Raw genomic sequence first — 21,137 nt, forward strand, 5'->3', positions numbered from 1 at the left:
TACCCTGACGTTGGACTGTAAATACAGTCCTGACATCTTGACTAAACACGCATCTTCTCACTCATATCCTGCAGACGATACCTTCATCGACTACGATAGTTCAGGAAAACTAGCTCAGAGTCCTTTCTTTAATGCGTCGGTGAAAGTTGTTCAGATTCTGTACTTGATTCTTTACCTTTAAAATGTTTCTATATTCAGTTTTGCTTTAGTAAAATGTTTAATAAACATTAGAGATCCTTAAGCAACAGGAGCATCATGAGCTACTACGAAGAATATCAAAATCAAGGGAAAAAAAAATATTAATTTAAGGTTACAGCAGAGCTTAAAGGTTGGAGCAAATTAACTTATTTGTGAGACCTCCCTGTGTAATAATTTAGAATTAAAAGGTCAGTGCTCCGTTCTTGAGCTGCTCAAACATCACCTGCCTATTGCTGTGGAAAAGTCCAAACAGAAAATAGCAACTGTCTCACTGAAGTAAAGAGGAGCTCAGCTATGTGCTTTAACACCAAATGCATAATTAGTTCCGTAGCACAGCAAGACAGCCGGTATCTACCTCTGTTAAGTACAGCAGTTTTTTTCCTTAACATACAATAATAACATCAATGTCCCAGCACGTTGCTAATATTCAGTAAAGCAGTTATTCAAAACCAATCTCTGTTTACTTCAAAATTTTAAATTATAGGTCAAATAATGATCTTTCATTTATTTTTTTACACCAAAAATTCATTCGAAGTCTGAAATGCTTTATTTCTACTGCATTTTTTTACCTGTGCTTCACTAAGGCCAAGCTCCAGCATTTCCAGTGACTTTCGAATCATGTTTGATTTTTCTTCAACCAGATTAGTTTCATCATCTTTCTTCAAACATTTCAGTGTTTCAAGTAAGCTCTGTAAAATTGAATTGTGTTCATTCTTCAGTGCCTCTAGTCCATTAATCACTTGCTTAGTTTTGGCAATGATTTCATCTTGAGTAAGCTTCTCCAACTTCTCTTCCTTTAAATACACCATTGTGGACATGTTTTCATACATTCTGAAATGGAAGAGCACACTAGTTAATCCAGAAGTAAAAATAAAATAAGCAATTCTCTATAACTGAATAAAGCTTTCCTTTAAGAAGTCATTAAAACACACAAATTTGAAATACATATTCAGAATGTAATGGTATTTTTGCACAATTTTTACAGTGTTTTAAGTCCCGAGTTTGAACAGTGTTTCAAGTTCTCCAGCTTCTATTTCCAGAGTTAATGTTAGCACTAATTCATAAGCCAAACAAGAACTGAAAATAAAATCTGTATTACAATATGGCAGAAGAATTTCTAATGAGCACAGAAGAATCAGGCTGTACCCCCAGGATGTGCAAAAGCAAACAAAGTAGCTAGTGTATAAAGCATACACTATAAAATAGTTATTGCAGATGTCACTGATCTACAACTGTCTTTACAAATATCCACAAACTAAAGCTTGAGGAATTTGAAGAAATACTATCCAACCCTCTAAAACAGCTGATCAATCATGAGAAAAATCAGTAAGAAAAATGGAAATCCTTTCCAGTAAGAAGGAAATACCATCTCCATCCTTTTCCAAGGGCTACAAAAGCAATTATCACTGTATGTTTTGAAAATAACAACTGCCCCCTAAGATCACTTTACATTCATTACTGTAACTCTACAGTTACATATAGACATTCAATTGCCTACAGATCTAGATGCAGCTGTTCTGATGAAGTTGCAACAGCTGTCTGGTGCTGGAAAAAATGGTTTGCATAACATAAACCTTGCAAGAAACATTTCACTGTGCTATTTTGTCAGTATCTCACGCAATACATTAAGGCTAGCAAATTTCTGGATGTTTGTAAACACCTCCACAAAATGCAAATGACTATCCTAAAAAGCTCAGAAACTGAGGTAATCTTATATATGCTGTTACTGAAGTGACATACAAGTGTAACAATGTAAAAATATAAATAGAAGACACAGAAATCACTTGATTCCTTTTAAGTGTCACCAGAAAAATGTTCCATAATGAAAATAAAAAAAATTCAGGAATTGCTCTTTTATACTTAAGATACAAGTATCTTCGAGTGTAATAGGAAGTATAAATTAGAATAAAGGAGGAAAGATTTTTGAAAAGCAATAAATTATCAGATCTACATGAAGACATTTGAGGAAGCTTTGATAAACTAGCTAAATGATAAATTAGCTACAGTGCATTAAAACTTTGTACAGAAACAAGTCTAGTTATAGAAGAAAGCCAAAAAAATTACAACTCTTGAATAAGAGTGCTATAAGGAACATGCACATATGCACCACTTCCTGACAACAGCAAAGGATGTGCTCTTATGCTCTCACATTGTATTTAAAATTTTAAAAAAGTTGCTTTTTTTTCCTCTCTGTTATGATCTCCTATAATGCGATACGTAACAGGCATACCCATTTGTCACAAAAAGTTGTACACTACACTGGATTATTTTGTAATAATCTTTTGTTTGAACACACAGTTAATTTGGGGAAGCAATGAATTGGGTTTTACCACAGTTTACTGCAAGAACTTCATGTTCACAAATATATGTAATACAGAGCATATACATCTGTATAAAACATCTAGTCTAGCATGGTGTAAGAAATCAACTCGCCAAAACTGGATGAGCAAAATATTTACACATTTCCCATTTACAACCTGAGGACTATTACTCAGAATGCTTAAATGGCATTTTTAAAGCACATACTCACTAAAATTTTGTACAAAAATGAACTGCAATTTATGTAAGCCAAATGTGTAAATAAATGCTCCTAACGTGCAGTCATATATTAAATTGTTATGGATTATGCTAACTTCAGCATAGAGCTCAACCCTAATTATTGTCAGCATGCTTTCACGCCTTCAATTAACAACTTCTGAATGCAAAGAACTGATCCTTTGATCACAAGGAAACAAAACCAGCAGAGGACATCTAATGAATAGGGACTTCCAGTTTGTATTACGGAAGTTCTGCGAAATATGATTTTTCAAACACGTACAGTTTTTCTACAGCATTCCAAAATAAGTATGTGATCATTTGTCTATCTTATGTGAGGAGTGGTAGTAATTCCTTCTGCCTGCTTCAATATTTTGTAGTCATTCTACACCAAAGATGGAATGCAGGTGTGTGCATGTATGAATGTAATGCATGTATAGATGTTGTTTAAAAAAAAAGTTGCACATTTTAATCACCACAGTAGAAGTTAAATGAATTCTAGGTGATGAATACAGGTAAATTAACAGCCATTCACTGTTACAAAAAGAACACACAAACCCAAGAAAGTAATACCGAAAACTACATTGCGCCTTGCAATGGTTATGCCTTCGTGCAAAAACAATGAAGTAGCCCAAGAAGAACCCATCAAACATATTATATCCATCCAAAAGACACATCTATGTACACAATTACATCCGAGGTGTGAAACGGACACTGATTTATTAGTGTAAGGAAAAAAGGCTGTCAGATCATAGATACAGAATCAGGCACATGGCTGCAGCTGAATACACTGCAGTCACAATTAAGGAAGGCTAAGGCAGTACAGAAGTTTTTGAAGAAAAGAAAAGCAGATTTAAACCCAACAAAGCAAAAACATCCTTAAAGCCTATCACAGCAGTAGACTTGCTTTACATGTACATGCTTTTCGTCTCAGAAGCCACCTCATTTTAAACCAAATGTGGCTATAAGCTTTCACTGCCTCAGAGCTACCAGTACAAACAACTATACTGGAGCTGGTGTCATGTCAAAAGCTACATAAAAACACAGATTGATTGGAAGGTCTGTCCACACTGTCTGGGAGAGGGATTCTTAAGCTTCCTCTCATGAAAACTGTTAGAAACCTAATCTCTCCCACTGACAAGAGAGGAATAAATCTTTCTGCATAGGTTTTGTAGAGCGTCTATTTAAATGATCTCTGTATGAAACACTGCAGAAAATTTGGACAATGTTGTTAAGAGTTTTACAGATTATGCCTGTGAGAATTATTTAGAAAATGAGAGGATAACAAACATGTAATTTATACTGCTATCAGGTCTGATTTTGTAGGAGTAAGATTAACAAATAAATATCTAATATCTTAAGAACAGTGTGGAGGTATGGTGCAATTTCCATTATTTTTTAAAAATGTATTTTACAAAAGGGCATACCTATTCACCAAAGACCGTATTTGAATAAATAATCACATAATTAATTTTGCATACCCTGAGGCAGCAAACCTTGTATGCAGGAAGCAGAAATGAACGTATAGAGAGGAAAAGAGCCTTCCTACTGTCACTTTTCAAAAAAAGTTAATTCTTTCTTCTTTTATATTTCCACACAAAGAAAAAAAAGGGCATAGTCAGAGGCTTCTTATCATCAGTTCACTGCACTGCAGTGTTACCTGCTACAGGGCAGGAATTCTAGACTCAAACACCAATTTCGAATTCAATGTACAATTGAAAACAAACCAAAAAATAAAGACACACAAAGCGTTTGCTGGAAAATGGGGAAAAAAACCCATGCAACGCAACAGACTAGTCAGCTGGCTTAAGCAATGTATGTATCATATTAAAAATGTGCCCATATAGATCTTGAGTATTACCGTCCTGGCTTATATACCACACCACAGAGTATGCTAAAGTACAAATACTTTTCAAACACTTTTAAAAATCACGTTTTTTTCAAATGCACAAAAATTAATGAACTGGGATAGATCAACACAAAAAGCCCTACAACGACACCTACTAAAGAGGTTTTTGCAGAATTTCCTAACATGAACTCCAGTGAAAAAAAAGATTGAGAATAGCAAGAATCTGAACCAAAGAAAGCATAAAAAAAATAGAGCTAAGCCTACTGCCTTTCCAGTCATGTAACTGCTGAGATAATCTCATCATATACAAATGACTTAAGTGGCTGTATCTTTAATCAGTTTAAGTATTTTGTTACCTATAAAACTTTCAGATCAATTGCACCAGTAATGCTGACATCACAATTTGTGCCTAAATTCTCCTATGGACATATACACATCAGCAGTAACTACTTAAGCTCTTCAACTCGTATTTAAGGATCTCTTAAACATAAATAGCTTTTCCTACTCAGCTACTTTTTTAAAAAAAGTCACTTCCCTGCAGATCACCTCAAAGAATTCTTGAACTGAAACACGTAACCATATGAATTCTTCTTTGCATAGAAAACTTATCAAGGAAGAACATTCTTCTAAGAAACCCATAAGATTTTTTTTTTCCTTGACTAAACGTTAGCATGGGTCCTAAAGATAAACAAATAACTAAACAAGTAAAACACTTCTAATTTTTTATTTTTATTTTCTTATTACGGTTCCCTAAGAATATCCTTTCCATGTATTGATACATTTTATTTATTTATTAGTCAAGTTTCAAGTACTAAAAGCTTGGAAGATAAATTTTTAATGTATCCAATGTCTGATCATTACTGTTTCAAAAACACAATTTTAAAAAAATAAAATGTCTGTAAACTGCTGTGACAAATCAAATTCTCCCTAAACTTTTTCCTCTGAATATACAGATAGCAGGCACCACAGTTGAAAATTATAGAATAATGTGTCTGTGTACAAGAAAGAGTAAATAATCTTCCTAGCAATAACAGCTAATACAAGGCCGGCTCAAGCCATATCTGTGGGCCCTGTCATCTACAAGCACTGCAAATCCCACGAAGATGTAGTATACACTAATTTGAGCTTTTTGTATCTCCAAAATGTATCTATCAGGTCACTGTTTTGTAACAATAATCAGTCTATTCAGGGTTTTTAACCCTAATTTCACTCTTAGTTCCTCCTTAATTAAATGTCAAGGCTCAGCATCCTACATCTGGCACTTGTTTGTTTCATTTCGTATTAGCTGCAAACTACAAGTCATCAATTCCCTGCTCAGACCATGAACACATCTCATTACATCATGGAACGCACCATCTCGAAACACGAGGAGCTGCTTTAACTGCTAATCTTCATGATGTGGAAAACCGCCTTCTCAAACAATCCTCAAAACATCACAAGCCTTCCACCAACAAAGGCAAGTGATGACATACAGTCTGCCAAGGGACACCAGCAGTATGTCGGACACTACATTAACCGCGTCCCTTTCTAACGAGGCTGCTCAGTGACACGCGCTAGCCAGAAATGGCGAGGATGAATCACCACAGATGTCTTTCATACACTTAGAGAAGTATTTGCAAAAGGACTCAGATAAGAAACACTGCAGTTGAATATATTGCTGTTATGGTTTGCAGTCAGAAATCTCCAAGTCTGAAAATGTGCAATGGTGTTATATATATATATACTTTTTTTTATTATTATTATGTTTATTTTTTAAATCTAAGATGTTAATTCCTCTTTCTCTGTGAGGCTATTTCTGCTATCACAACTCATATTACCATACATAACGCCATTTATAGTCTTTCTCTTCTGTTTGACTTGCCCTCCTTTTAATTAAAATTATCTTTATGCTCAGGAATTTTATTCCAATAAATTCATCTCTAACCCCACAAAAGAAACAGCGTAGCTTTTTCTCCTTTTTTGACATACTCAGGACTGTAGCTGAACTCCCAATGCTATCTATCGCTCTTTTCATCATGCAGAATCCACATATAAGCCTCTACAGAATAGAAAATCCTGAGCTGCACCTGCAAAGAGTGTACTGTTGGAGGTCAGACTTAATGTATGCTTGCTGACCCAGTTCTAGAAACAGAATACTGCTGCACTTCTGTACTGCCTCAGGTTTCCAAATAAGTGATCTCAGAAAGCGTCCTCGCAAATCAGCACCCATGTACACAACCTATCTTAAAAATAACTCAGTGAGAACAATTAGAGGCAGACACTGGAGGCCACAAATCACTGACCAGAAGCAGGTAAGAGGATGCAGTTGCACACGACTAGCGACCACCATTAAGCTACAGAGAAGTCCTTTAGAATACACAACACGTTTGAAAAAATAATTAACCTCTTGGAGTCACTTTTTCGATCAAATTCCAGCTAGTAAGCATCTGAATTTAATAAAATCTTACTGAGCTCCTTCTGCCAGCCTTCAACTCAGAGCTAACCCTGAACACAGAAGTCCGCCCTGCCACTGGGTTTAAAATGAAGGTATGCAGTGTAACTACTACCGAAAGGACATTTGTAGTCCTTCAATGTCAATGACACATATCACAATAAAAGCTCAGAATCATGATCATAATTTGAACTATAACCTTGGACATACTTTGTAAAGGCTTAGCATTTATAAAGGTAAACCCAGAAATTTCTAAAGAAATGCACAATAAGCACAGGACAGCTTGACTGAAAAGTGCAAAACACACAAAAAAAAACTTGAATATTGGCAGAGATTTCAACCGGATGAACACGGCTGTTGCTCTTCAGTTAATATGGCCAGGTGCAGCCTACTCTCCACACTGCAGCAGTGGGAAGAGGCTGCGTGGCCACATGTTCTACCCCTGCATCACAACAGCAGCCACCACTGAAAAACACTGCATCAGACTCTAGGAAACCCCAACGGCTATCAATAAGCCCATCCACCACATTAAACTATGCTTAATGAAAGTTATTAATTCAACTATGTTAAATTAAGTTAGTTAAACTACGTTAAGTGAAGAGGATTACGTACTTTTTTAGCTGAAGAACACAGCCACTGTACATTTGCCTTGATAAATCTTGAAATCTTTTAATGTCTCAGGCTGCTATAGAAAAACAACTTATCTTTCAGGGGAAATCTTTGGATTCTATGGAAGATTAAAAATTATTAAGGAGAAAAGCAGGCTAACAAATTATATTCACTAATAAAAGGGACGATGGCAAAAAATAGCTCCTATAAAACCCGTAGCAAGGGTGATGCTGACAATTATCTTTGAGAGTGCACAAACTATGAAGATTTGCACTGCTGTGGAGTTCTTTTATTCAGATTTCTATAGCACACTTCATCAACACTAATGAAGCATACACTGTCTCTTAGCAATCATATCTGTGTTCTTACAAGTAACAATCAACACTATTTTGAAATAAATACTTTTGCACATTTCAAGGATAACTGCAAAAAAAAAAAAAACGCTGGAGTAATTTCAGCCTTCAGCCTTTCTTCTTTTGTAGAAAGTAAACTACTTACATTAAAATTATTACTTCCTGCTGAAACAGTTAATTCAGTAAAAAACTCTTACACAGTATAAAAGTACTCAGTGGCATAGAAGTGTCCTGGAACTACACAAATTATTCTTCCTCTTAAATAAAAGGTTATAATGGTGTCAATTCCTTGACAGTACTCCACTGAATAAACACGAGCCACTAGCTAGCATTTCAATTATCAGGATACAGTCAAATCTGCATCCTTTTAACTGCAGTGACTCCAGATGATCTGCCAACTTAACTATTCCCAAAATCTCTTTTAGATTCAACTATGTCTGGAATTCCATAATGCTGCAGACCGTGTCCAAATCCCACCCTGCTCTTCCTCCTCACATACTGCAGCAGACAGATATCCTCAGATGGTATGGCTACCCCCCCACACATTACTGTGCTTACCTCCATTATTTGTGTAAAAGGAACCGAGGGAAAGTATCCTCTCTCTGGCTTATCTCACACACTACATTTTACCTTTCTGAAGGTAAAATTAAATTAAGATTAAAATGCAGAATAGTGACAGATCCTAAAATCACAGCAGACTATTCTTCCCTTTGAAAACTGGCGTCTGTTTGGATCCTACAATCAGTCTGCATGTATCCTAAGCATGTAAGGGAAAAATTTGTTATCTGTGTACATTCCCAAGTCCTTCTAACATCTCAGGTTTCAAATGAAGCTGGATGGAAATAAGATCCTTCTATGCATTTATTATCACATCAGAGATAATAAAGCCGAAGCAAGTGCAAGAGAAATCTGACAGGCATGTGTCTAAGGCATTTTAGCATACCCAGTCAGGAGTCTAGAGGAATGACACCAAAAGCTGTACTTTCAAGATGGTATATGCTTATTAACTCTTTGTAATCGACATTACTATCATCTGTTACAGGTTGGTGGTACATACTTCCCTTATTCTAAATCTGAAACAACATGCTTACTAAATATCCTCAATATCCTTAAATATCCTTAAATATCCTTGCAACCTGTGACAAGATCAAACCCCCATTCTTTTCCAGCATAATAAAATTTAACACAAACCTCTTCCACTGTTTGGTAGTCTGGGGCAAAGAGCTCTAATGCCAATTTATTAATTTTAGTTACATCCATGCAATTTCTGAAGACAGCCAGCCTGCAAATTGCAGCCTCCTACCCCTTGGAGCAAGGGAGTTGTCTCTCTTTTGTACTACTGCTGCGTCAACAGCAAACAGCATCTGTTGATCTCCTTCAAAGCTAGCACTTCCTTAGTTTCTTGTGAGCACTAACAAACACTTCCAAGCAGCCACGAATGGAACTCAAGATAGCAGAGCATTTTGCCTGCTCAGTAAAACACTGACACAACATACCAGTCTGGGCCACACAGGATTTGCCTTGTGCTTACGACCACAAAGTCCACCTCACCGGATCATTTTAACAAAATTATCATTACTGTATTAATAGTAGTTATCTAAAGACAGAATGAACAGACTTAAATGTATCAGAAGGCAGAAGCTGAATCATTTAAAAAGTCATTATATTTACCCTTAGTTATTAAAAATGCTTGTGACAAGAATCAAAGATACATCAGGAAAAATCAGGGCTAATTATTAAAAAAAAAATTGTATTGTAGTTTAGTATATTGCAGTTACGAAGATAGGCTTCATAAATTATCTAATTTAAATGGATTAAAAGGAAATTTTGACTGCATTTTTAAAGAAACACTGTGAAGATAGTTTGAGTTACAAATCCATAATCATTACCAAATTTCAGAGTTTCTACCCTCAATATTCCAAGAATCTACATTTATTGCTGTGTGGAAATGTGACTTGTCTCCTCATGGACTTGCCAACTTGTGCAACCGTGTCTTGAGTGAATCTTCATTCTTCAGAAGCCATTTTTAACAGACTGATTCTAGCTGGGACTGGAATCGAGGTACAGAAACATCCAAGTGTTTTCAAAGTTACTTGTCTTCCAATTTTAAGCTGTCAATAGTGTAGACAAAACATTTTTTGAGTTTGACTTTAGTTCTTTCATTTTGCATTGTTATTTTTGGAAAAGAACTGCTTTATTGACTAATCAAAGTAAGCATCCATTTACGTTATCTATTTATCTTAACTCTAAATAGCACTTAGGTAAAAGCACAGGAATGTTCCCATCAAACCAGACTTCCATAATACACTAAAAACCCCATCAGCTTCCACTTACTAACATCAGACCTATAATACAAACTGAATCTACTTTTTATGGCATACCTGTAACCATTTAAAAAAATGCATGCAGGAAGGGCAAAGACAACCACATCTTGCCTCATATTATCAGATCTACGTGGGCAGCTTCACTGTGAGTACAGATTATGTTGCTCTTACACACTTGAGGACATTGAAGAGAAGGGTTATTTGGACCAAAACAAGAAACCCATCAATTTCTGCTGCGGACATAAAAGGAACATCCACTAACGTTGCTTCAGCACACACTAGCCTTTAGGTTTAACGAATCCTTAAATGTGGTTTTAAAGCTATCTAACAGTTCACATTAAGAAGCACAAACTGTGCAGTCTCCCTTCAAGCTGTAGGGAAAATAGCCTCCCCCTGCTTATCCGTCCATTAAAAAATAATAAAATCCCAAACCACTAATCTAATTCTTCCAAAATGATTACAGAAAAAGAATTGCACAATTAAATAGTTCAGGCATTATCCTTAGTATTGAAAAGGAACTAATTCTACGCCATTAAATATTACATCGAAAATCACACTTTCAGTGGCAATCACCAGTTATCAGACTAATACTTTTTCATACCTTGCAAATTTCATTTCATAGACAGCATAGCAAATGATGCAATGGTCTAAAAAAAAAAAAAAAAACAAACCAATCCTGTATCATTCACTGTTTCTTACCTAAAACAGCAGAGTGTGGATTCTGCTGTAAGGCTGGGAATAATTTCCTTGTTAAGTACTTCATAATCTGCAGGGCTTGCTCAGATGGTCTTGAGCTCTACTGGGCCAGGAGGTACGGAGCAGTACAGCAAGCCCTAACCCAGCACCTGACACTGTCTCCTTAACATTCTGTGCACTCACACCTGAGGATCAAACCGTAGTTTTAGCCCCTCTCAGTATTCTTTCACATTCATGATTTATCTTAGCAATGGGGCATCCGGTGCTCCTTTGGAACTCCCAAAATACTGCTGTGCTAACAACATTAGCGTGACAGCTCCCACCCTCCTGCTGCACTACATCACCCTTCTGGTGACTGACACAGAACAAGAGTACACACTAACTGGAAAATAGACCCAAAAGTAGTAAAAAGTAACATTTTAAGTATTCTTTTTTAAACCATCTTGTAATAAATAAATCTGTTTTGAAACCATGCTGGTACTGAGGACAGCAAAACAGTCACTTCCTAAAACAACTGTGCCACATCCTGCACTTTCAAGTACTGCTCCATGTGCCACGAGACTTGGGGGGGGGGGGGGGGGGGGAAGTGTGCACAGGGAACTTAAAAAAAAAAAAAAAAAACCAGCCAGCATATTTTCAGGCCATTTGTTAATATAACAACTGGGCGGGGATCAAGATTCAATGGCCACACAAACTACAAGCAGGCACTGTAATTCAAACCCCACTGGCTGTTGTTTTAAAAAAAATATGCTGTGCGTTTTTGCTCTATACCTGCATTCTGCACAAACTCCAAACTTAGATTCTTTTTCTACAGTTAAACTAGTACTTTAACAGCAATATTTTAAGTGTGCTCTAAAATAAACATGTAGCATATAATTTTAACTTAAAAGTACTGTGAGAGAAATTGATACTAACTGAATAAGAAAGACTTAAAAGCAGAGTAATTGAATCATTAATCTGCCTTTACCTCTTTCCTGAACAATGGAAAGGAGATGTAACTAAGTAATGGCAAATTACTGGGACACCGAGTCAAAGTCACCCTGTCGTGCCTCTTGCCTTTTCAAAAGATAAAGGATGGATAACAAACCTGTGACAAATGAGGACATCTGGCTAAGACATCTATCAGTACCATAACAAAATCTTACCTGTCATCTCTGGATGATTTCTTAGGCCCTCAAGAATGCCCACCAAGCACCAGCTTTCTGCATTTCAGAATGGTCCCAGACCAGAACCCTATGGAGCAGTTTTGAAGAGATCTTTAAAGGCCATCTAGTCCAACCCCTCTGCAAGGAGCAGGGACATCTCCAACCAGAGGTTGCTCAGAGCCCCATCCCAACTGGCCTTGAATGTTTCCAGGGATGGGACATCCACCACCTCCCTAGGCAACCTATTCCAGTGTTCTACCACCCTCACTGTAAAAAAATTCTTCCTTATATCAAGTCTAACTCTACCTCCTTCTATTTTAAAACTGTCACCCCTTGTCCTATCACAACAGGCCCTACTAGAGAGTTTCTCTCCATCTTTCTTATACGCCCCCTATATATATTGAAAGGCCACTGTAAGGTCTCCCTGGAGCCTTCTCTTCTCCAGACTGATCAGCCCCAACCCTCTCAGCTCATCCTCATAATAGCAGATGGTGCTCCAGCCCTCTGATCATCTTCAAGGCCTCCTCTGGACTCACTCCAATAGGTCCATTTCCTTCTTATGCTGGGGGCACATCCTCTCTGTTAAATGTAATTCTGCCTTACAGTAGGCATAGCAATCAGGTTCACACAACAAACCTTCACAATACAGACCACTCCTCAGAATTAATATATTTTCCTGAGAATTGATTCATTCATTCATACCTCTAGTAAGACCTCTAGGTCACTATGATGTGTGCTGGCATACATTCAAACACCGTCATGACTTCTGTACTCCATGACCTCCATATTTCAACACAGTCATACTCATTATCCTGAATGCAACTGGGCTACATGCAGGGAAACAGTAAATATAAACAATAGTGCATTCTTGTTATCTTCCACACATTACTGCCTTCTATGCACAGAAGAATTTGGTGACAGAAATGGCCATCTAATCATCTGGTCTGACTTCCTGCAAACATAACACCATGGGCATTCATTCACTAAGGCTATGGTTAGAGATGTCAAGTAATGCCCCTCATGCAGCCATACATTTCATTCGCATCCTCCACCACGCAGCACAAGCACTCCATAACAAACCATACCAAAGATCTGTGCCTTTTACTGGATTATTTTCCAGTCAGAGGTGAGGGGACAGAAAAGGAAAAGGTTCAGGACACAATCACAGCCAAAATGCACCTATTTCACCATGCTGCCATGCAACAAGCTGAGTTAACAGAATGAGGACATGGAACAAGTGACAGGGGTGTGGAACTATATAAACCAGCACTGAGACTGAATAAAAGTTCCACTATATCCTTCAACACTGATTACATATTCCTACTCTGTCAGCAGAAACATTTTCGGAGGTTGCTGTCCTCCTCCTGTCTCAAATCCGTAACCTCCCCTAAATCCTCACAGATTACCATCCCACTAATTGCATTAATCTGACTGCACACAGCAACCCTCTATACTGAGGAGGGGGAGAGGAATCCCACTTTTTTAACCAGCCCTTCTCCCTCTAAACACACAAACTATGACTGGGGGGAGCAGAGAGGAGCATCCAGTTTAAGCATATGAACAAATGAACTGTTAGAGGTGGCAGAGACGAAAGGGATGAGGGAGCAACAGCAGTCTCTGAAATGGAAGCTGCTCAAACTGGAAGGGAAAGATACTACCATGACCTTCCTACATTATTCAGCCTGACATCATTTGCTAAAGTAACATCCACAAAAGCATCCAATATTAAACAACAGTATTCTATCTAGGGAAAAAAAAAAAAGGCAGAATGACCCCCAACACAGAATTCCCCTCCTGCGCTGCCAGTCCATATTCTGTATGATATGCTTTGGAAATCATTCAACTACTGTCAGCTGGAAGAAGCAAACTCAAGATATATTGCAGGAATGCAGTTACTGCAATCCTGTAAAAAGTTTCAAACCACCACCCTCCACACTCTGGAATGACATACATGCACAAACAACATGCAATGCAATCTTAATTTTTTGTTAACATTTAACTACTTGTGCCATCTCCAGACAAAGCACAGTATCAGAACACCATAAAATATCAGTAGTCATATGGTGCCAAAAGGGACAGCAGTACAGCATTTAAGAAACAGTTTATGAATATAACATCAGTGTTTGTATGTAACGCAAACTACTAAGAATTAAGATATACAGTTACCCGATAATGCCGAAAAATTTAAGTATTGTCCTTTAAAAAGACTGATTTTAGATACAACTTTTTAAGTAGCACCGAGGAGCTCAGCTTTATGTCAGACATTTCTTGACCTTCTGAATGTTAATCAGCACAACTTTAAAAATTGTTTGCTGGGGTACAACACATAATAAGTAGAGAACAATTAGCCATCACCCCAACCTTGCTGCTATGTAAGGAAGCCAGTACTACTGACTAGACTGGTTACATCATTTGCTCTGTTCTCTTCAAAATTTAATAAAGTCAGCCTTAGTTCTGACATAATCCCCGAAACACAATCTTAATACGATGAATGGGGTTTCTGGCAGATATTTACAAAAGAACTAAAATAGGAAAGTGCTCACTTTTAAGTCTACCCCCAAAAGATATTTTACTGCTTTTAGCTGTAAGCAAAACTTGATATTGAAAAACCACGTAAAAAATCTGGACATTTAAGTAGACAATAGAGGGAAAGCGTATTTGGAATAGAAGATTACATGATCCCATGCTCCCTAATTTTGAATAATTATTCAACAAAATAAATCCAATTTAATTCTATGTCAAAACACAGCTTCCACAGTAGAAATTGTTTCTGATTGCACTAAAAAAAAGAGTTAAACAGCAGAGTCCATGGGAGATAAGCTGGACTGAAAGAAACAAACAGTGATTAAATCAACATACAGATACTATTACTTGCATCTGTTTTCTTAGCTGACTGAATCTGAAGAAACTGTCAACTACCAGAGATTAATTTTCTTTATATATTATAAGAAATTAGCATATCTAGTGTTAACTGTGCTTTAGTGTTCATCCTCTGAAAACAACTCCTTTGTTCACATTCCTAAATACGTTATGGGTACAGAAAGCACTCATCCTCAGCCCTCATGCTTGCCTATTTACTATGGCCCATCATTACTAAATATACTAATTGTCTATCAGAAAAAAAAAAAACCCAAGTATAGTGTCATCTTATGCCTGATGTCTGCAAAGCACCTCACACAAAACCCTATGGAAAAGATTCCTACATCCTACGAAAACATCTGTAATTCTGTCTCTGATCCTCTAACAAAGTAGCCTGTTTAAATCCCATAAGATGAAGGCAACAGAAGCATCTCAGCAAATCTAAGCTAGCATAAGTGCACCTTTTTCTGCTCAGGCATTTATTGATTAAGTAATTTTTCAAAGGGACCACTCTGAGTTCTACAGCCTGCTTTCAGAAAGGAAAACATTTCACTGAAAGAATTACTGGGAAAGCCTTAATACCTCACAAAATATCTGAAGTTGACTGTGATTCTGGATTTAACTATTATAATCAGTTCTATTTTGAGATCAAAAGGTTTCTTTTTAGAATGAACAATCTTTTACTGGTACTTGCTTACCACAAAGTATCTATTAGACATTATATGTGTCATGCTTTTGTTTTAAGGAAAATTAGAGTTAACATTGAAAGTAAACGTTTTTCTAAACTTTAGTCAAGATAAATATGATGTTATTATAAAACAATTAGAAAATACTTTGGAAACAGTATGTTTTGCACAGACTGGATTAAGATAAAAGCCTGTGACTAGCCACTTCATTGCAACGATGATGGAACTGGTCCATTTTTATGACAGTTGCCTCATACTGAACAACACCCTGGATGCAGACAGACTACAAGAAGTGTTTATTTAAATAACCTATCATGCCTGCGCCCATCACTGTCTGCTACTATGCTCTTCAATATTAAATACAGAAGTATATTTTGCTTATTTATGAATTTACCAGAATGTCCTTATTTTCCACTCTTCTTATAAAAACATAATTCTATGTACAAATACTTCCTAAAATAACGTTTTAAAATAATCACAAGCTATGCATCTTAAGAGATGCTATTAATCCCAGAATATGTTCAACAGCACATCTGCCAGAGAAGCCAAACAAGGGAAGAGACGAAAGAGTAACTGCACGAGCCCAAATGTCTCAAGAGAAAGAGAAGCTGCATTAAATGGACTCAGACCTGAATATGAGGCTACAGTATTTCCCCAAACTGCCAATTAAATAAGAGACATATGTAGGTATGTGTGTATACACAAATAGATACACACATAACATATATAGATAGATACACCGCATAAGAGTAGCACACAACACAAGTGAAGGTTTTCTGACATTACTGTGGTAAGTTCCTCACAAACAGAGGAAGCAGCAAATTGCTCTATATCCCGTCAGTGTCTCTACAGTATTATTCTGATTCCTGTACATCAAAAATATTCAGAAGATTGTATTCTGGACTCTTATAAACTTAATTCACAATTTTGTATGCAATTCCTCTTTTGTCAAACACAGACCTTTTTGAAAATGTTTCCATTAATAAGGCAGTTGGCATATCACAGTAATAGGACAGACAGTAAAAGAGGCTATTTCATGAGACATCGACATTCTCCTTTTTAATTATATATGATAGCATATTTTCTTTGATTAGAAACTGAATTGAATCTAAGCTGGAATTGCTGTTACAATTTCTCATTACTGGAATTGTCCAGTTCCATCACCATCCATTGGAAACAGAAAGGTTGCCAAACTTCTAACTGCAACATGATGCAGAAGTGATACTGCACTGTCGTATGAGTTTCAGGAACTGACAATTTAAATTCCCTACATTCATCCACACGGTTCTGCATTACACAAAATGCATACCTCAATGGAACTGCTAGAGTTCTCCACATCTGTTGTAATTTCACAAAAAGGTTCTCTTAGACCATGTGTTCACAAAAATAACTGTGCAAGTGACTTACAAAATACAAGGTCTTCTGCTCTGAATCACCAGATGGATCAGCTTTCTCTCTGCTGCCAGTAAATGCTGAACGTGTTACTTTCAATTGTATCTCTAATCCTAGAGTTATAATATCCTCTATCATGTTTCGCTGAAGCTTTGGAATTCATAACTAATTAAAATAAAACTATTCTCCGAGAGCTTGAAATGAATTATGCATCCAAAAAGGTGCTGGTTTTAGTTTTGCTGGGCTTTTTTGTTTGTTTTGTTTTTAATTAAAATGCTAAGCTGTCTAAATCTCGAAGGTTCCTTTTTAGCTTCCAGTGCACATCCTTTGGGCATGTTTCCTATTTAAGTGAAGTGCAAATACAAAAGCGGAAGTGAGACAGACAATTACTTCCCAGAGTAATTGTTACTAAGCCTTCTGCCAACTGCAAGAACACTAAAATCACATTTTAACAGTCTTCGTTTTATGCATTTTTATGTATAACTGTCAAAGTATTTTATATCATGAATGACATTTGCTCACCATTTTGCTGTTCAAAGCAAACTATAAAAACAAACTTTCACTTTTTTCCAGTTGTTTTTATTTTCTGATTCTGTATTCTGATTCCATGTGCAGTACTTGAATACATTTAAGTCATATACACTAACAGAAATCATTAAGAGGGGGAAAAAAAAAATAAGAGCAGCATCATTGATCTAGTAGCCTTTCAAGAGCCAGACGGTAGCATTACACCAGGTGATGCCACTTTGGTCATTAAAATATGCTTCAATATGCTTAGAACGCAGAATTCAATAAGGAGTCAAGAAGTTCCTTCTTGTGATTACAGACTACTGCTATGCAGATCTACAGATCAAGCACTGTTACCTAAAAATATTAGAAACACGAAGCCAGAATTTTTCTAATTAATCTCTGCCCTAAAGATTCTGTTATCAATTAAGTCAGTTATGTGTTCATGTCATCTTGCTATAATAACGTGCTCCTAATCAGCGCTTTTCTTTGGAAGTGCAGAAATCTGGCCAAGACCTAAGTACACGAATCGCCTCCGACTATAGCAGGGTAGGTGACCTACAATATATAAATCCGGTCACTATTTACAAAACCCAAGAAAGAGCTGTCCCCGCCTCTCCCTTCCCCATTTCCGAATTAGCAACAGAATAAACCACCCAAGCTGAGGACGTGAAGCAAACCCAAAGCGTCGCCGCCCCACGGAGCCGAGCTGCCCAGGGCGGAGGGGCGCGGCCGGCAGCCCCCTCGCCCCCGGGCTGGGCCCGGGGTCCCTCCCTGGGCGGCGCCCGGCCCGAGCCGCAGCAGCGGAGGGAGCCAGGAGAGGAAAAGGGGGACAAAGCCGAGCCCACCCCCACTCTCGCCGGGGGGGTTCCTCCTTCCCGCAGCCGAGCGGTGACTGGGACTGACACAGCTTTACACAAAACACCGAAAAACAACCTCGCCGCCCCCCTCAAAAAAAAAAAAAACCCACCCCGCCCCAACCCTCCGCGCAGGGAAGGGGCTGGCTGTCAGCCGCGCTGCGGAGGGACCAGCCGGCCCGCGCAGCCTTTGTTGTTTGTGTAACTGCAGATAAAAAGGCAAAAATATTAAACAACCGCACACATCCCACCGCCCCCGCCGCCATCGCCTCCCACCCCCGCCGCCCCCCGGCAGGGCCGGGTCGGGCGCGGGCGGCTCCCCCCGCTCACCGCTCGGTGCTGCAGGCTCGGGCGATGTGCGCAGCGATCGCAGAGGCGGCGGGGGCCGCGCAGCCCGGGGCGGGGAGTTGGGGGGGGAAGGCGACCGGAGGAGGATGTCAGCGATGGGCGGGCGGAAGGGAGGAAGGAAAAGGGTTTTTTGAGGGGGTGTGGGGGAGAGAGGACCGAAGAGAGAAAGGGAAGGAAGGAAGCGGGTCGGCACCGAGACGCTGACAGGCCCGGCACAGCGCGGGGGTCAACGCGCGGCCCGGCCCCCGAGGAGCGGCCGCTGACAGCTGCCGGCAGCCGCCGCAACCGCCCCGGCTGCCGCCGCCCCTGTGCCCGCCCCGCGCTCCCCTCCCTCCCGCCGCCCCGCCCAACATGGCGGCTCCCCCTTCTTCTCCCACAAGCCCCCGGGCGCCCTTCTTTCCTAGCGCTTCCCTCTCCCCCCCATCCATGACGACATCTCTGCCCTTCGGAGGGGAGAGGGGGAGAGCGCGGCCGCAATGGCCGCCCCCGGCCCGCCCTGGCGTCCCCTCAGCCCAGCACCCGCCTGCTGCTGCAGCAGCCCACGCTGCGGTAGCGCGGGGCCTGCCCCAAGGCGGCTCTCGGCAGCCGCCCAGCCTCGGGAGGAAGAGGAGGGATGCAGAGACAAAGCCTTCAGGGGTGGAGGTGCGAGGCCGCACGCCGACATCCCCGAGGGTGGGGGAGGCCGTGCTAAACCTCGCTGAGGCCTTGTCTGCCTGAAGTGTGCGTCAGGGGAGGGCGAAACCCGCCATTTCCTCTGGTGATAGTGAGGTGGTTTTGCTCCAGGGTGGGGTACCTCCGTGGGTGCTTTCCGTGTTGGTTGGTCTGAGTGTCCTGGAAGGAAGTTTAGGGTTTTGCTTCTGTGAAGCAGTCTGGCAGTAGGACTTGTAAAGGTGATGCTCCCTTCTCAGTTGACCACTGCTGGGGCAAATGCACGTGAAGGGCCCTACAGCATGCAGCCATCTCGCAGTGCAGGTTACATGAGGGAAACCAAGGCTAAAGTACAAATTCTGTGGTGAAGGCTGTGTCTCCCCTTAGGACTAATTATGTGGCGGTAATACATTTCAACACCCTTGGTTTTATTCCACATTGAACTTCAGTGAATGATCTCTACTTTTCTACAAGTTTACATATGAAAGTAAGATTTCTGTTAGAACTCAGTGGTACTTGTCACAATAACTATTTATTTGCAGCTTCCAATTTCATTCCTGCTCTCGCTAGAAAGGAAGAAACGGTCACAGTATTTTTTTCACGTTGCTTTACGTTCCCCTAGGTAGAAGTTAAGCCCAGAAATGAAAGAGGGAAGGAATTGGGGTCTGAAATGAAAAAAAAAAAGTTAAATATAGCAAAGCAGCAAAATGTACACTGGAAATCGTCAGGGAACAGTGACAGCCAAACTTTATGAAAGAATTATTAATATCTGGGCAGAATGTGGTGCATTATCTTCTGAGCTCCACATAAAATAGAACAGAATAGTTCAGTTGGAAGGGACCTACAACGATCATCAAGTCTGACTGCCTGTGTAACTCCTGCAGTAAATACAGGGTATGAATCATAAGCTGATGGAAACATATGGTGGTAAATAAAAATGTGCAACCTCATCTAAATGGTAATATCCAAAATACACAAGGAAAGCAGAGCTTACATCTCTTTGCTCCCACGTGCAACACAGAGCAAGTCTACAAAGTGGCAGATGTGAGAAAGAGTCAGGTGTGAAAGAAGGCTCCTAAGAAGAGCCAGGAAGAGGAATCAAAGCCAATGCTGTTGTTAAAGAGGCAGAAGAACAGGAAGAGTCACAGAAGCCCACAATAAACAAAACAAAGTTAGGGGAACATGGATTGTTTACAGACTGCAAGTACAGAGAGTCACTGTTGGATTTGAAAAGCTGAGGGAACTGAAGTATACTTTCTGAGTATCACTGATTGAGATCCTACACAGGTCAAGCTGTCCAACAAAAAGCAATTGTGATAGTAGTATTTCAGAGCAGCAGCTTCTTGTATGCTTCATCTCCATTTAAAACATTTCTTTGGCAATTTTGTATTAATGGTTTATCATCATATGCTAGTTTTGACAGGTGATGCAGGCTAACAATGTATAATAATGTGAAATGTATGTTTGTACAGTAATATGAAAGGGAAAAAAGAGATTGAAGGGCATTCCTTTATACAAACTACATTTTAAAAGCAAGAGTCATGCCAGTTGGTCCACAGGTTCAGAGAATTTTCATGAATATGCAAGAGATTTAATTAAAAATAGAACATGCCCTAATTACATAATTATGCAAGAGAACTGATTCAAAGGAACCACTCCTGTCCTTTGAATAAACAATATTCATTGCTTTCTTCCTATCA

General features: G+C 39.1%; 1 protein-coding gene across 4 annotated transcripts in view; it reads right to left on the reverse strand.

The window, feature by feature from the left end:
* Positions 1-19,073, reverse strand: part of KLC1 (kinesin light chain 1) — a 49,312-nt gene extending 30,239 nt beyond the window's left edge. For all 4 annotated transcript variants that reach the window (XM_086747912.1, XM_086747913.1, XM_086747911.1 and 1 more), the window contains exons 1-2: positions 18,772-19,073; positions 768-1,029 (exon numbers count right to left, since the gene is read on the reverse strand). In XM_086747912.1, the coding sequence (XP_086604038.1) occupies positions 768-1,028 (261 nt within the window). In that variant the 5' untranslated portion in view covers position 1,029; positions 18,772-19,073. The remainder of the gene's footprint in view (positions 1-767; positions 1,030-18,771) is intronic.
* Between the last annotated feature and the right edge of the window lie 2,064 nt (positions 19,074-21,137).

The sequence above is a fragment of the Chlamydotis macqueenii genome, chromosome 5 (assembly GCF_036417535.1).
Source record: "Chlamydotis macqueenii isolate bChlMac1 chromosome 5, bChlMac1.mat, whole genome shotgun sequence".
Classification (NCBI taxonomy): Eukaryota; Metazoa; Chordata; class Aves; order Otidiformes; family Otididae; genus Chlamydotis; species Chlamydotis macqueenii.